This window comes from Taeniopygia guttata, chromosome Z, assembly GCF_048771995.1.
Source record: "Taeniopygia guttata chromosome Z, bTaeGut7.mat, whole genome shotgun sequence".
NCBI lineage: Eukaryota > Metazoa > Chordata > Aves > Passeriformes > Estrildidae > Taeniopygia > Taeniopygia guttata.
Genome location: NC_133063.1, coordinates 49,657,580 through 49,675,243, shown reverse-complemented (window position 1 = coordinate 49,675,243; position 17,664 = coordinate 49,657,580). Strand labels below are relative to the sequence as shown.

General features: G+C 36.4%; 1 protein-coding gene across 6 annotated transcripts in view; it reads right to left on the bottom strand.

Moving 5' to 3' along the window:
* Positions 1-17,664, bottom strand: part of NIPBL (NIPBL cohesin loading factor) — a 158,749-nt gene that overhangs the window by 87,123 nt on the left and 53,962 nt on the right. For all 6 annotated transcript variants that reach the window (XM_072921996.1, XM_072921997.1, XM_072921998.1 and 3 more), the window contains 3 exons: positions 12,115-12,258; positions 9,563-9,728; positions 8,319-8,449 (listed from right to left, as the gene is read on the bottom strand). In XM_072921996.1, coding sequence (XP_072778097.1) covers positions 8,319-8,449; positions 9,563-9,728; positions 12,115-12,178 — 361 coding nt within the window. In that variant the 5' untranslated portion in view covers positions 12,179-12,258. The remainder of the gene's footprint in view (positions 1-8,318; positions 8,450-9,562; positions 9,729-12,114; positions 12,259-17,664) is intronic.

Sequence of the window (17,664 nt, the reverse complement as noted above, 5' to 3'; positions counted from 1 at the left end):
GAGCTAAAAAAAGTTAAGTATTTTGATACCTCAATGTAGAGTACATTTCAGTGTCTGGAGTAACAGATAGGGACTCCTTAACTTCTATAAAATTTGTTTAAATGGATGCTGGTTGCCTCACATAGAGGCAAGTGAACACAAAATCCCAGGTATTTTTTATGCTGGAAGGAGCTCTCAGCATGCTCACTGCCCCCTCACCTCTCATTGCCACTCTCAACACAGCTAGGTACAATATTTCAGCCAAACAAGCAACATTCCTGTACAGAAAGCTGATATAATGTAACCATATCAGCATGATATACATATACCATATGATAATACATATGATGGGGTGACTTCATGATGCTTGTATCCCCATTCATCTGTTTAGCCCAGAAATATGTTTTGCACCATTAAGACGGGTTTTGAGAGCAAAGAGGGGGAGAGAAGCACGGAGCTTGTTATCAGAAACTGCACTTGCTCCCCTGCATCCTTCTCCTGGACTGCATTGCCTGCAGCACAGACAGATGGTGGGACAGAGCTCTCCTTTGCTTTTAGTTAGTTTTTAGCTAGCTGATGCAGAGAAGTTCCCTAGACTATGTCTTTTCTTTTTCTTGGAACTGTTTGAACCTACTCTAGACTGAAAATCCAGAATGGCACCATGAACTCACATCTGTGGCCCACTAGGGCCTACAACACAGCATTCCAGCACCACTGGGACTGGTAAGAGACTGAGTAAGCCAAGCTACAGCCCATGAAGGAGACTTTCTGAGTTTGCCATCTCTTCAGAGCAGTGAGAGGTTTTATTGTTTAATATTGTTCCTTTTTTGTGCTGGTGAATGCTTTGCATGTTAAATAAACAGGTTTTTTCCATTTTTCTCCAAAGAAATATTTTCCCAAACCAGTTGGGCAGGAGTACAGCTTGAACCTGCTTTCTAAAGGAACCCCTTTAGAGGTTTTCTCCCACATTTGCCCTAAACCAGGACAAATACTTTTTTTGTGCCCAATGTGAGAAACTCTGTACTGACTGCATTTTTGTTGTATGTACACCGTATCAGGATAAAGCAACCAGTAGCCATGTTTCTTGAATTCATGAGGTCTCTCTGGGTGGAGGCCTTTACATGTTCTGGTCGCCAGGCTTTTTAATGTTTTAATGTCTTTCTAGTCCCTAGGCTTATTTTCTTATCTAGAAATAGCTCCAGTATTGTCCCCAACACTTAGTTTTTACAGCTGAGGGGCACGGATTAGAATAGGTATTGTGCTGGGCTCAATACTAATAATTTATAGGGAGTTTAATAAGGTACTAGAGACTATTTAAGTATGGTTTATGGTTTCTTTGTCCTACCCTGCATTCTAGTTACAGTAGCATGTTTAGGGAGTTCATTGGTAATTGCACTTAATTTCGTAGAAGAAGAGCAGAGGATGAGGCTTTTCAGCCTTCCCTTTCCTTCTTCTCCTTTGAATCTATTAACTCACTTTTTTCAGAATGTTTCAGAATGTTTCCCCTGAATGTTAAAAGGACCAACTTCCTGGTATCTAATCTAGTAAACTTCCTCTGTATGTAGTCTACACCTTCTCTAGAATGGGGGCTGAGGTGTGCAGAGGAGTTAATGAGACCCCTAACCCGGAAGCAGACGCAGGTATAGAAAATTCTGAGTGGTGTAGCAAATAGGAGAGAATAGGTCCAATCCTGAAGGTATTTTCTGGTCCCCTAGCCAAAGAATTTTCACATTAACAAATTCAGAACTCAGACAAGGTGGGGAAGAGAACTGCCATGATGACTCTAAGGAAAAAAAATAACATTGCAGTAAGCTGGGTCCTGCCATATGCTCATTGCATGCTACTAGATAGTGCAAGGCAGCAGACAGAGGCAGGGTGGCAGGGTGATAAATCAGCAGCTACCCCAGTCACTCAGGCTGCAGCCAACACCCCAGCTACTCAGGTTGTAGCTAAACCAGTGAGACTAAGCCTGCAGCTAAACTAGACAATGAACCTAAGCCACTGGCAGTCGCTGCAGGAAAGAAGCACACAAGCAAAACCAATTCGCCAGTGATCGATGGTGATGATCTGGGAGAAGGACCCTCAATGCCAATTACTGACACAGAAGTCGGAGTCAAAGCAACTGACACAAAATCAAAAGTCACTATTAAGTCCTTTTCCCCGAAGTATCTTCATAGACTAAGAAAAGATTACAATCAACCACCAGTAGTTGGTTAGTCAGTCTTTGGGATGCTGCAGGCAAGATTATAATTCTGGATGGCACTGAAGTGAGGCATTTGGGATCCCTGTCAGATGATCCCATCATCAACCAAGGAACAATGAGGAGGGCTGACCCTCACAGACTCTGAGCAAAGGTCCTGGTAAGTGTGGCACAAAGATATCTGCATGCAAATGATCTCTATATGCAGCAAACCCAGTGGAAGACCAAGGTACAATGCTTCAACGCTTGAGAGAAATGGCAGTGACAGAAATGGTCTTCTCAGGTGACCTAAACACTATAAATCCAGACTTGGTACCCATGTACATCCGTGAGGTGGCAAAAACTTACATGACTTAGGCTACAAAAATACACTCCTGCTTTAGCAATAATGAAGCAGGATGACAGGGATGAGATCGTGCTTGATATGGCAAAGAAACTCTGAGCATATGCAGATGCTGCGCATGTCCCATCACATGCCAGAATTGCAGTGGTGGAAACATGTCTGCAGAAATTAGAAGATAAGATAGAGGAGAATCATAACAAACTCAGAGAAGAGATTAGAGAAGAAATGAAAGGGCTTTCCTCAAAAAATGGCAATATAGATCAGAAGTTCTAATATCAAACATAGACATTCCCCAGATCGGGAAGAAGGTACACCCCACCAGCTGAGGTGTGGTTTTTCCTGAGTGATTGTGGAGAAAACATGAGGAGATGAGATGGAAAATCTACTACTGCTCTGGCAGAATGGGCACTTAAAATTAAAAGCCAGCAAGACTCAGAGAAATTCCACCAAAAAAGAAGCAGGTGTGGTAGCCGGTAGCCAAACTACCAGATATGATGATAATGACATTTCCAATCCCCTTAAAAAACCTCCAAGACATTCACCCAAGGTAAAAAGGATAACCAAGCTTAGAGGGGCCCTGCCTCCTGCCAGGTAGAGGCTAGGGAAAACCTTATTTTTTAGGCTGTGAATTTGTTGGCCTACCACATGAAAACCACAAAAATATGAAGCCTTTGTCAATACTGGTGTGCAGTGCACATGAATCCTATCGAGACAGGTGAGGGCAAAATCTATTTCTATTGCTGACAGGGGGATCACAAGATTTTACTTTAGTAGAAGCTCATGTAAGTCTGACTAGAAATGAGTGGGAGAAATACCGTATTGTGACTAGCCCAAAAGCCCCATGCATTTTAGACATAGATTTCCTCCAAAGTGAGTGTTTCAAAAAACCAAGGGGACTTAGGTGGCCGTTTAAGACAGCAGCTATAAAGACAGAGAGCATCAAACAATTGAATACCTTGCCTAGACTATCAAAAAACCCATCTGCAGTACGACTTCTGAAGGGGAAGAGCAATGAGTACCAACTGCCATTTTGACAGTGCACCACCAACAGTCTAGAATAACTATGTGATTCCCATCCATAAAATAATCCATAAGCTAAAGAGCCAAAGAGTGATCAGCAAAACTCATTCACCTTTCAACAGCCCATTTGACCTATACACAAATCTGAAGGAGAATGGAGATTGACTGCGGACTATCGTGCCTTAAATTGACTCCACCAGTGGGTACTACTATGGCAGAGACGTTAGAGCTCCAGTACAAGCTAAAGAACAAGGCAGCAAAGTGGTACGCCACTATTAACACTGCTAATGTGATTTTCTCCATTCATTCAACAATAGAATGCAGGCCTCAGTCTACCTTCACATAAAAGGGAATGCAGTACACCTAGAACTGACTGCCCCAGGGGTGAAAGCACAGTCCTACCCCCTGCCATGGACTAATCCAAGCTACGCTACAAAAGGTAGCTACACTACCAAGCTCCAGAACACCTGTTATACTTGGATGACATCATTGTGTAGGAGAACATAGCAGCAGAAATGTTTGAAAACTGAGAAAAAATCATTTGAATTCTCCTAAAAGCCATTTTTGCCATCAAAAAAAGCAAAGTTAAGGGACCTGCTCAAGAGATCCGATTCCCGAGAGTAAAGTAGCAAGAAGATGATAAATGGTGCCAAGTTCCCACCAGTGTCATCAACAAGATCACAGTAATATCTCCACCAAAGAGCAAAAAAGAAACAGATCAAGCAAAAAATCGCTCATGCAATAGCCCTTAGCTCAAGTCAAGACAAGACCTCATATAAAGAACGTGCTCTACGCTACAGCCAGAAGCCATGGTCTGCCCTAGAGCCTATAGCAGAAAGTGCTTAGTGAGATTCAAAGTCAACCACTAAGATTTTAAAGTAGAAGCTATAGAGGGTCTAAAGCCAGCACTCCAACAAAGCAAAACATTTTAGCAGCCTATAGAAGAGTCCAAACCACCTCAAAAGTCATCGGCACTAAAGCACAACTCCTGGCTCCGTGACTATCAGTGCTAAAGTAGATGTTCAAAACACAAGTTTCCTCTATCCACCATGCTGCCAATGCCACACCAAACAAGTAGATTATTCTCATCGTACAGCGCGCCCATATTAGAAATCTAAATCACCCTGGGATTTGAGAGATAATTACAAATCGGCCTAAAAGTGAAAACTTTAATGAAGAGAAACAAGAAATGGCATAGGCTAAGGAAGCTCCACAACCAGCTGCCAGCAGAAGAAACATGTTACACTCTTTTTACTAACAGTACTTGTTGCATTGTAGAGATGAAACAATATTAAAAAGCAGCTGTAGAGAACTGAACACAAGAAGTCACAAAATCTACTAAAGGAAAAGGTAGATCAAGCCAACTCACTAAACTCAAAGCCATTCAACTAGACAAACACTGCTAAAAGAGAGTAGCCAAAACTCTACATCTACACTAAATCATAGATACTAGCCAATGCTCTGTGGGAATAGTTAGAGAATTAAAAAAAAGGCAATTAACAGTGTAAAAGAAAACCAATTTAGGCTACTAAAGAGTAGAATGACATTACAACCAAAATAGAGAAACTACCTATAAAAATCCACCATGTAAATGCCCACGTCCCCAAGAGTAAAGCTAATGAGGAGCACCAAAACAATCAACAGGTAAATCAGGCTTCAAAAATAAAAGTGTTAAATAGAGACTTAAATTAGGAACACAAGAGAGAGTTGTTCCTAGCTAAATAGGCTCATGATGCCCCAAGTCATCAGAGGAAAGATGTCACTTATAAGTATGCACAAGACCAGGGAGCAAATTTAACCATAAAGAGTATTCTCAAGTTAATCATGACTGTAAGACGTGTGCTGTGATCAAACCAAGCAGTTAAAACCCCTATAATATGGTAGGTAGTAGTCCAAGTATAAGTATGGGGAGGCCTGGCAAATTAACTACATCACACTGCCCCAGACATGCCAAGGTAAGCACTACGTGCTCACAATAATAAAAGCCAGCACAGGATGGCTGGAGACCCACCCTGTGTCTCACGCTACTGCCCGTAACACCATTCTAAGCCTTAAGAAACAAATCTCTTAAAGGCATAGTACCCCTAAAAAATTAAATCAGACAACAGGACTCATTTCACAAACAGCCTTAGCCACACCTAGGCTAAAAACAAGGCACTGAGTATACCATATCCCCTACCTTGTACCGGCTGCAAGCAAAATAAAAAAGTACAATAGACTGTTAAAAGTCACCTTAAAAACACTGAGTAAGAGATCTTTCAAAAATTAAAAGCAGCATCTAGCAAAGGCCACCTAATTAGTTAAAAGCCAAAATTCCGCCAACTGAGCAGGCCCTGCCCAATCTGAGCCCCTGTATCCAATATACAGAAACAAAATCCCAGTGATGCATGTTAGAGATTTGTTAGAAAAGACAATTAAGATCAATCCTGCCTCAAGTACAAACAAACCCATCCATAGAGTTACATTTGCTCAAAAACCAAGTTATACATATTAGATAATTCAGAAAGATTAAACAGCAATATGTACCTCAGGGAGATCTGATCATTAAGTAAAAACTGTGTATAAATATCACTGTTCACTAAATGGTACTGCTATTGTCTATATATAGCTATACACTATATATATATCGAGATGTGTTTATAAAGCTAGAATATATGTTAGTTTTAGTAGTAAGCTAACAATATAGAGTTAAGGAGTCCTAGGGTGACTTTATAATGCTTATATTCCCATTCATCTGTTTAGCCCAGAAATAAGTTTTGCACCATTAAGACTGGTACTGAGAGAAAAAGAGGAGAGAAAAGAAGCACACAGTTTGTTATCAGAAACTGCACTTGCTCCCCTGCATCCTTCTCTCCTAGACTATATTATATGCAACACAGACATTGGGACAGAGCTGTCCTTTGCCTTTCTTTAGTTTTTAGCTAGCTGAGGCATAAAAGCTCCCTAGACTATGGTTTTTCTTTTTCTTAGAACTGTTCAAACCTACTCTAGACTAAAATTCCAAAAGAGCAACAGGAACTCACACCTGTAGCCCACTAGGGCCTAAGACACTGCATTCCAATGATGGAAAGACTAATAAAAAACAAAGCAAGCCAAGCCACAGCCCACAAAGGGGACTTTCTGAGTTTGTCATCTCTTCAAAGTGGAAAGAAATTTTATTGTTTAATATTGTACATTTTTTATGCTAGTGAATACTTTACCTGTTAAATAAACAGTTTTTTCCCAGTCTTCTCTAAAGAAATCTTTTAGCAAACCAGTTAGAAGACAGGCCGCTTAAATCTGCTTTCTAAAGGAACCCCTTTAGAAGTTTTCTCCCAAATCTGCCCTAAACAAAGACAACTATACAAAGTTCCAATCTTGTGCTTTAAGTACAGAGTGCTCTTTTTAAGGACTTAAAAATATATCTATTTATTTTCCCCTCTCTAATTTAAAACATGCTTTGAATCACCAATGTGGTAGTTTCTGGGTTAAAACAATGACAGAAAACATAAAATTAATTTTCTAATGCCATTGAAAAAAATCCCCTAATTAACTTAATTCATGATGGAAAGCTCCTCTCTCTCCTTTCTATACCTCTCTTATGGAAGCCAGGGGCAGGGGCAGGGGCAAGGTATGGAAGACCCAGTCCAGGTAACGTAAAACAAAAAAAAAAAGATAGAAAAAACCAAAACTAAACATCCCCCAACAACAAAAAAACCCCACATTTTCCAAAGTTTCCAGACAGATAACTGTATATGTAATGATTACGTAATGAGAAAGAAGTAAAAATAAGCCCCAAACACTGGGTCTAAAATGAAGTTGAAATCAGTCTGTGGCCATTAGCACTACAGTACCTTTTATTTTTTCACATTGTTGTCATATTACTACATAGCACAGGTAACACCATCCTAGTGGAAACATTACTAGAATGAGATTCCTTACATATACTCCCAGTTTTACTACAGTTTTTCTTCTTGTAAAAAAGCAATATGCATAAACCCATTTTAGCATTCCTACCAAATGGCAAAGAATGCACTTCTTAAAATCATAACTCAAGGTTACATAAAAAATCTTGTACAGCTAAACTTTATTACAGCAGCATACATGCTTTAGCTAGGATGGCTGAACAACAGGTGATTTTTCAGTTAGATATATATTCTTATTAAAAGTGCATGTGTGACATTTTCTCCTTCTACATGCAAAAGTGCACTTGAGTTCTTGCATAAATGTAAAAAAGTTATTGAAGTAACTGACACTCATGGAAAGATGCATAAGGTTTTAGTCTCCCAAGTAGGTTAGAGCTGTAGGGTACCACAAGTTACTAAGATGAGGAATGGCAGGGAGGAGCTGTTAAGGATGCCTCATTCAACCTTATTCCTTACTCCAGAAGAGTTAAGTACTCTCACTGCAATGATACACTATAACCATATAGATATTCAGTAAGATCAACGCATATGTTCTCAACTTCAATTATTTACCAAGACAAACACATGAACCTAGGCATAAAAAATTCAAAATAAAATTGTTTTAAAATAAAATCCAATCGCTTATCCTAGAGATTAAACTTTGAGGTGAAATGAAATATTTTTTAGAATAATACCTGGTAGGTATTTTCCATCTTTTTACTATATAGTTGCTCTTAGAAGATGTTAAGGTACATAGCTTTAAATTACTATCAGACACAAGGGCAAAGCATAAATACGACCACTGTGCTCCATATATATTTGTGGTTAGTATCAGTCCCCTAGATTTACAGAACAACATAAAATTAATCAATAGATAATCAAAAATCCTTACCGCTTTGTACCCCGTATCTGTTTTGCATGCTTTTCTCCCTGAAAACATTAGGATTCCTTGCCAGAATAGCCTGCAGCAAGACTGGTATATCTCCTTCTGGATCATCACTGCCAAGGTTATCTTTCAACTCTCTGGAATTGTGGAAGTAAGCAAATAAAGAGGCAAATGCATTTTCAAATTATAAGAAACTATGAGTCAAGTAAAAAAAACCAAAACCAACCAAACAAACAAAAAAAAAAACCAAAACCAAAATGAAAGAAGACAATTTACTGTTAAAATATAGAAAAAATCAAGTCTGCAAAGCACTGCTTCCTGTCTCTAGTTTTTTTCACCCTCTTCCTTAAGGAATGGTAGAAGAAATATTCCTGCGAGTCCTCCCAGTCATTTTCTGTTACTATGCTCTTACATATACGTGGCTGTCAGTTTAAGATTCTCATAAAAATTTTCTTAGACCCATTTTTATATCATGGTCTTCTCTATAAAAGAACACTTTGGCATAACATCAAGAACATACTACTGTAGGAGAGAAAATAACATATGTATGAATGTATAACATTCAGGTCTCAACCCAATGCTTTGAAAATCATTTTATTTTGAAAAGAGGAAATTGGTGTATCTTTGAGATCACAGGATTCCCTCTGAACCATAAAGAAATGCAATGGATTTTCTATAAATGCATCTGTGCACTCACTTCTTGTATGCTTTGAGGACTTTTAAAAGCTACTTCCATTTGAACAAAACATGTAAGGAAACAACAGGGTTGTCAATATAAAACAATCCAAGGGACACCAGGGAGAAATTAAAAAAAATAACAAAAAGAGAATACATTAGCATACTTGATGGTTCAATTGTTAAACTACTTAACTTCAATACCTAACCAGAATTGACACAGGTGTCAAAAAATCTTCTTTTGGGTATGTAATTTGTCTATGTACATTAGTGACTGATATTGAACACAAATTAGTATTGCACAATCAAAACCACAAACTCTGCACTGTAACCTATAAAGAAGGAAGTAACATTAGATCTGTAAAATAACTCCACAATTAGGCGTAAGGGCTGATGGACAATTATTAATGTTGTCCGAATGAAACATTTGACTCTTATATTGCAGCCACTAACTAAGCAAGCCTAAGGAAAAAACCTGCATATTCTAATTTTCATATTCTCACAAACATCCTTCTCAACCCAGTAAATTTTGATTCCAAGGATGGTGATCTGATGTAAAAGTTCAAAATACATACATGTGATCTGTTGACACCTGATTGAGACTGTGGACAAGCTGTGAAACCAGATTTTCATCCCTGCAAGCCAAAAGGCAGTTCACCTCTTCAGCTATCCGTCCATTGAAAAGCAGGCTTTTTGTTGTGGTAGCAGGTAAAGGTGATGGAAGAGGCAGCTGGTTCAAAACTGTTATTAGAAAACAAGAAGAACTTTAGAATAATTTCACGAGACACAGACATACAAATGTGGACACTCCCTTGCTCTCTCCTGAGATTAAGAAAGAAAACCTGATAACTAGATTTCAAACATAGGGAACACTTCTGAATTTTTAAAAATTCTTATATTCACACAAAGAAATGCACATCCTCACACACGACTCTCTAAACATTCCAGAATATTAAGCTCTTTATTATGGCACCTTTCTCCTGGAGCCAAAAGCATGGATTAAAAAAAAAAAAGGAAATGCAAAATTTTTGTAGTTACATGCAGTACTGTAAGGGTATTGAGGATTTCAGTTTTCTGCTTTGATCTCAATATTTAATCAGTCTTACCACTCTATAATAAAGTCTTTGAAGAAAAACCAAAAATAACAGCCCAGCAAAAAGACCAAGCAACTCAACAATCAATTAAATACATTAATGAAACTCTCATTTTATTCTTCTCTTCTTGCATTTCCTCTTATGTAAACTATCTTCTCAAGACAGCCCTAGTATTGTTGGTTGGTGTGTTCATTGAAATGTCAATTCAGTTAGAAAAACTTACTAACAAATCTTATTAAAAGATTTAGTGAAAACGCTATTTTCTTATATGTACACTTCCTTGTAATGTCTGAAGAAGACTTGACCAGATGATTATAGAGCCACACAGACAAAAGGAGTTTAAGCCAGTAGAGGCCAAAAGGCTATATAAAGAGTAAGGTCACCTCAGCTGGTTCAGGAAACCAAGCTGACTCGGTGCAAGTTACCAGGCTGATCATATCCCTGATATCAAGGTTTTAACTGAACCATTACAAATAGTTTCAGGAAAAAAAAAAAAAAAAAAAAAAAAAAAAAAAAAAAAAGCCAATCTAAGTGATTTTTGGTTCTTTTGTATTTTGAAATTTAAAAAGTATGGTATTCCAGCATTTTCACCCCTTATAATGCATAGCATTGCTGTACTTAGAAATAAATTGCAATTCAAATAAAAGTTTGTAATACATTAATATCACTAGCTTTCATTACTTGCAACAGATTATCTTGAATATACTTGAAACTTGGAAAAATTAGCAAAATCAGCAAAACATGTTGATTAATGTAGGGTAAATTTAAGTAGCCTACTCTACTGCCTTCAGACATCATATCATCCATGATTTCAGGGCAACTGGCCTTTTCCATTACAGTCCGATGTTTAAAAGAACTCTTGTACCAGAGTCTGATCAGTGACTTCCACCAGTTAAGCAACCTTATCTGCAAATGCTTAATTCTGGAAAACTGTCAATAGCCAGAAACCTACTATTTGCATCCTGGTGGTCTGATATTAGACAGATGTGCTCATACATAGACACACATTTAAATACATGACCTGCATCTTTTACTTAAACACTCCAGAATATACCAGAAGTACATGAAGTGTGTTTTTCCTCCAAAACATCTGCCTTTTTTACTGTAAGCAATTAAATTCAATTGCTGGATATATACTTCCAGTGTTTCTTGGAAAGCCTCCGAATTCCAACAGTGTAACAACAGAAGTGCTTCGAAGAAGTACCTAAGGTCACTGAGTCCAATTATCCTTGGACAGACAACTGACCAAGAAAACCTTTCATACACTATATAAGCAAGAAGGCCCCAGCTGCTCTTACTGCAATGGTTGTTCTAGGTGCTCACTATATAATAACAAATCTCCTCTTAGTTTACACTAGAAATTATTTTTTGGTCACATTATAATGATTTGGTTTTGTGTCAGTATCAGCTTGTAATGTAAATAGTTATTTTCCTTTTCTAGGATTTTGTCTTCCTGATGTACTTAAAGTCAGCACACACACTTCACATGCTCCCTTTGCAGGCTGAATAGCAAAGAAAAAAGACGGGTTCAGCTGCTTATTTCTGTTCTAGCAGTCATTTCGTGCCCCTATTAACTAGTTTCAAATTAATAAACAAGTTTTAAAGTATATTTAGTATATTCTACAACTCTTTTGATTAGTTACACGTCAGTCTAATCCTTTTTAGTGAAGATGATGGGATGCGTGTTTTAGAAGTACTTTATCATTAATATGTTTTTCTTTATTTGTATGATACCCAGTATGCTACTAAATGATATTGCAAACAAATAATGAATTCCTGTATTTTATTCAGGTTTCCTTAAGGGTTTTTTAACCTGCATTTCACTTTATGCTTAAATATGCATGGTTTTTTGGATAGACTTTTACAATTATATCAATAACAAGGCTAAGATATTTAATGACAAGTCTGATTTTAAACAGATTTAACTGTAAGAACTTTTGAAATAAAAACCTTTTTAGAATTTTGAAAATGCAGGTATTTTTCAAGGAGGTAGAAAAAAGGATAGTAAAGACGAGAAAAAGAAGAGTACTTACGGTCTGTAAGACTAGCAATCCCTGCAAGAGTAGTGATGGGAACATGAGGCATATCCCCATTCATCCTGAAGTTCTGGGAGAGTAGTGCCTACACAGATATTTCAGTTCAGGTGCCAGCTATCATTACTTCCCATCTCCCAAGCACTAAACACAAAACAAAAAGAACAAAACCAGATAAAATATCTCAGTTTACTTTTTACAAATTTTACATTCATCAACATAAATGAAACAGACCATACTACCTTGAGCTGCATACTAACTAAACTTTTTCAAGAGTCGGTAGAACAGTGTAGATTTTAAGTAACAGGAGGCATTAGCCAACTAAAAGGCAAGCTTCCTTCTGGTCCCAGAAACATCCCCTTCACCAAAAAAAAGATGCAAGATAAGGCAATTTTTAAGAAAATTGGTCAGGTTATGCAATACCAACTCAAAAACTGGTAACAAAACGTCTGTTAGTTCATACTGAAGTTTAATCACACTTAATACATAACTAGTCTAAGTAATTAGCAGTTACATTCACTTCCCAGTATTCCAGAAGGAGGCATTTTCATAAAGAGACTAGCAAAATTAAAAGGAGTAATTTACAGATTCAAAAATAAAGGAGCAAATATACTGATAAATACAAAATCTAAGTACATTATAGAAGTAATAGCTATTTCAAAATTGATTTGACAATATCTCTTTAATAGATAATTCTGCCTGATCAAACTACTACCAGAAATTCTAATTACTCCTTTTGGGGAAAAAACAAAGTTTTGCCACCACTGAACAAGTTCATTTCTTTCCTGTAAAACAGCACATTTTATATTCAACAACAGAAAAAGGAATTAGTTCACTTGGATTTCACTAATTATAAAGATCCCAAATATAAGGAAGTCCACACTGCTAAAAGAAACCCAAAAACTTCAGTTCCAAACCAACAAACATGACACACTGCAATCCCCTGGTATATTGTGAAATTGACATGATTTTTCTGAAGATATTAAAGGAATTTGATATGAGGTTAACTGTTGTAGACAGGCACTTGCGTTGACAGTTTGAGAAATAGTAAAGAGTCCTTACATAAGCATTTCTCTTATCTACTGAAATCATTATATTTTACAAGCCTACATTTTTGAGAATTACATATAAAATACATACAAACCACTAGATCCTTGTAGTTTTTGAGAATTGCATACAAAATGCATACAAGTCAAGAGATCCTTATTATTTCTTTAGTAATGTTTCTTAGTAACATTCTTTCTTATGCCGCACCAACATGGCAACATATGGCAATATATAAAGCACCACTGCTTATAAATACATACAGACTACAGGACAAGGAAAAGAAATGTTATAAGGCTTTTTGTGCTCAAAGTTTTCATGAGGCAGTGAAATTACCTTTCAAAGTTTCCCTATCTGCACGTTCTTTGAAAAACTGAGGTTAAACAGAACTGAGAGTGAGCTGACTTCCTTTGTCACAGTCTCATTTTCACCTAAATTACTTTTTTCAAATTAAAAATATAGTACATTTCCAATACAGAAATCTAGTCAGTAAGGAATATGCTACAGATACACTGTGTGGATCGCTGTGTTTAGGTCTTTTTTTAATCCAGGAGAAAACTTCCATCAGAGCAGTTTCAAGTACTACTCAATACCCAAGGGGTTTTTACCCTGAATGAATACAAATATATGCAGAATTTCAGTGGTTGCCTAGTTCCACAAATAAGCAATTATTAAAAAGAAATTTTAAGAATCAAAGAAAATATTCTACAAGAGCCCCATAAGAAGTCTGTAGCAATAAACTGACAGGAGATAACACTTTTAAAATTCAAGTTTTCACTGAAAGCCTAGAACTAAAGAACACCTTTCACACATAAATTATATTTACTATGAAAATGTCATGTCTGATGACTTCTCCCAACTGAAACTGCATCAAAGGAAAGGCCATGCCACTAGCCAGTATTACTGGAAATTTTTATGCAGCACAGAAACAATGAAATATAAGGGAAAAAAAGTCTATTCACTTTCACTTCCTCATCACATGAGAAAGCTGTTAACACAGAAACTATCAATCCTAATTCAAGTTCATTCCTAATTCAAGTATTACTACCATAATAAAGAAAATTATAGAGATGTTATACAGGAATAATTCCTCCCAAATCAGACACTTAAAATTAGAAATCTTCTCCACAGATACATGATAAGGACCTGAACCAGGCAAGGTCCAGACCTCTGAGTGGAGCAAGTGCAGTGGGCAGGGGAAAAGTAAACTTTCTTTGTAAGAGAAGAATAAAAGGGGTTGGTTTGTTTAACTAACAAAACAAAGGTCAAGAGGGGATGTGGTTGCTCTAAGGCTGTCAAAGAGGGCTATAAAGGAAGAAAGCCACAGAGCAATGCTAACACAACAATAAATAGGCACATAAATGCAAGCAAGAAGAAAACCAGAACAGAGTTATCCACCATCAGAGCTGCCAATTTCTCCAACAGCCTTACATTAGTAGAGATAAGCAACACTATTACTCCAAAACCGGATTGTACAGATGTTACAGAAGGGACGGGATCTGGTTGTCTACAACAGTTGGGGGCTAAGCATGGCAATTCAAGAACTCCATCTCTGACATTATGAAGCTTCTTTAAGCATGATGAAATTAATAACAGATAAAAGTAAACAAGAGAGAAAAAGAAACTGATGGGATTAAGTGATGGGATTAGTTTACAAAACAAACACAATATGAAGAAACCACATAGTAATATCTGGGTCCAAATACTACATCTGTTGTGTTGAGGGTAAAATTGCATCTGTTATAAAATCAGCAAACAAGGTGGGATTCAAATACAGAAGCAGAGACTAAGATCCAGTGAAACTACAACTCAAATTTGATGCTACTGAGAACATAAGAAAACCCATTCATTTAAAGATTTTAAAATCTCAAGCAATGAGGGGAATAAAGATTGACAGCTCAAGATGGTATAGATCGTTCCATATAAAACATCAGTACAGCACGTAACAATAGCTTGACTATAAGTAAAATTTTGTTGGGGTTTTACTCCCCTACCTCCATTCCTCAAATATAAGAAGAGTTAAAAGTACTAATGTAGCAGCTCACTATTAGTCAAGAAGAACAATAATTTTCAGTATCTAAAAACTTCCCAATGCCAGGCTGGTTCAGTAATTGTTAACAAGAGTGTAATATTTTTACCCGTTAATTGAAAAAAATGAAACTGTTAGTTATATTAGCTGAATTAAGGAAATCAATCTGCACTGGAAAGCTTTTAACCAATGCATTAGACTGTAGTGTAGTAGTTCAGAAAGAGTACAAGAAATCCAGTCCATATAAATGTATGAGGTCTTGTATATTCAGTATATAGGTATTTATGCTCTTGTTTCTTTGAAGAAAGAATGGAAACCATGGAAGACATTTTTGTGAGGAAGGAACTGCAGTGTACAAAGGAAGCAACACAAAGAACCCCTCAGTGAAAGGAAACCAGTGAAATGGCAGCATATCTAAAGAATAACACAGGAAAACGTTATCATCATAATATACACTAATACAGAAAAGCCAAGTCAACACAGCAAGAAAAAGGTAATTTAAAAAAGTTTAGGCTGTGGTTAATAAGTACAAATTTAAAGTGTTATTTTTGTAAGTTATCCTTTTCCCATTTTTTTAAAATTATCGATACTGCCCTGTACTGCAAAGGCAAAGTTAAGGGAGGAAGGGAGGACGAAAATAAATTTGGAACAATTTAAGTACAGACACTGACATCCAGCAAAGAGAAACTACAAGCATTAAAGGAAAAAAATAACAAGAACCCAAGCAAACAAAACAAAAAATACCCTGTAAAAATAAAATAAGAAATAGAAAAAAAATGCAGTTGTATTTTTTCAGATATTGTAGCACTTAACTATCAATTAAATTATGAGAGGACTCTGACCATTGGTTCTCACATAATGGTACAAACTCTGTATTAATGAAACACTCCTCTTGGTTGAGAAACTGTCATGTCTCTAACAAAAATACCAGGTTTTCTGCAGCTTTGCCATGTGCATGCATGAGAAGAATAAAAAAGAAAACAAAAGGAAAAATCTGTTTATGCCGTGATACAAAAAGGCTCAGCAGCGAAGCACAGATAGGTAACCAATCTCAGTACTGGGCAGTTTCCTATGTACACTTAAATGCTTAATTTCTCATTCTCCAGGATATTCTTTAATTAATTATATATTCAGATTTAGATCAATGTATTATATATAAGTGACCTGGTATTTTCCAAGAAGTAAAAAGGTGGATTAAAATTAAATTTTAAATAAACCTATGATATTAGATATGTATGCTTTCTTTTTAAAATACATTATATTAAGTAGAGTACTTTAAGTAGTCTTGTTTTATTTTGCTTACATTATGAAATCGTTATTTAGCATGAAATTACTTTAAAAAGCAGTTTCACTTTCCTATATGTTGAGTAACATCATATAGATATAACCACAGTATCATGATCTTGATTTTTATTCAGATGCATAAGCTAATTAAATGAATATAACTACATATTAGCTAAGTCATAATTTAGATGAACAGTGGACATTTTCTATTCTTTTAAATCAGCAAACCTGAATCACAAATTTACAAATCTTTGTCTCACAGTCAATTTTAAACTTCTACATTTTGCAATAAACTACTTTTCTTGTTTGTTACTACATAAATCTCTATCTATCAGTCCATAAACTATCCTTTAAAAAATGCTTAAAGAATGAGACTCACAAAGAGAATCAATTATTATCCTTTAGTTCTCATTCAGGTAAGATACTGTCACTGAGGTACATCAGACAGATTTATCCACAAGAGGGCAGATTTCTGGTTTCTATTCCAGAACTACAGTTTTATACAATCACAGTAAGTTTCCAGAACTAAATGTTTTCAAAAATACTTCAAAAAACATACTAAGGAAGGTGATGTAGCTGACAAAACATAATCTAGTAAGTATCTGGGGAGGGGCAAACATACACATCTAAAATATAAAGCATTTAAAGCTAATTCAATCTCAGAAAAAGTCAGTATTGAAAATGAAGAGTGAACATTTATTAATCAGCTGCCTGATGCAGCTAAAGTTAAAATAGTAACACAAGAAAACATGAAGCTACTGTATATTTATTTGACAGCCAAAGAGGTGGTTGCAGCATGTGGGTGGAGGTGAAGGAAAAGAGGGGGTGCAAGAAGGGAAGAGTGTGTACTAGTGAAATCTGTATGTTTCATTCATAAAATTATCAGGCAGCAGAAACAGCAATGCTGATAAAACAAGTGAAAAATGAAAAGGTTTGAGATAAGGATTACCTAGTACAACTTCCAAACCAGTATTAGCATAATGCGTCTTCCTATAGTAGGTGCTCAAATCAACAATCAACAACCATTTTAAGGGAAAAAACCTTAGTTAGAAGTACTTTACTGTACAATTGTAAATTGCAGTATAAAGCAATTTTATGGAGAAAAAATTAAAGCAGACAACTTTTAAATCTAAATAATGTGGTAACTACTACCACATTCCTTTGGGCTCTGCTGCTCTAATTTGATAAACAAC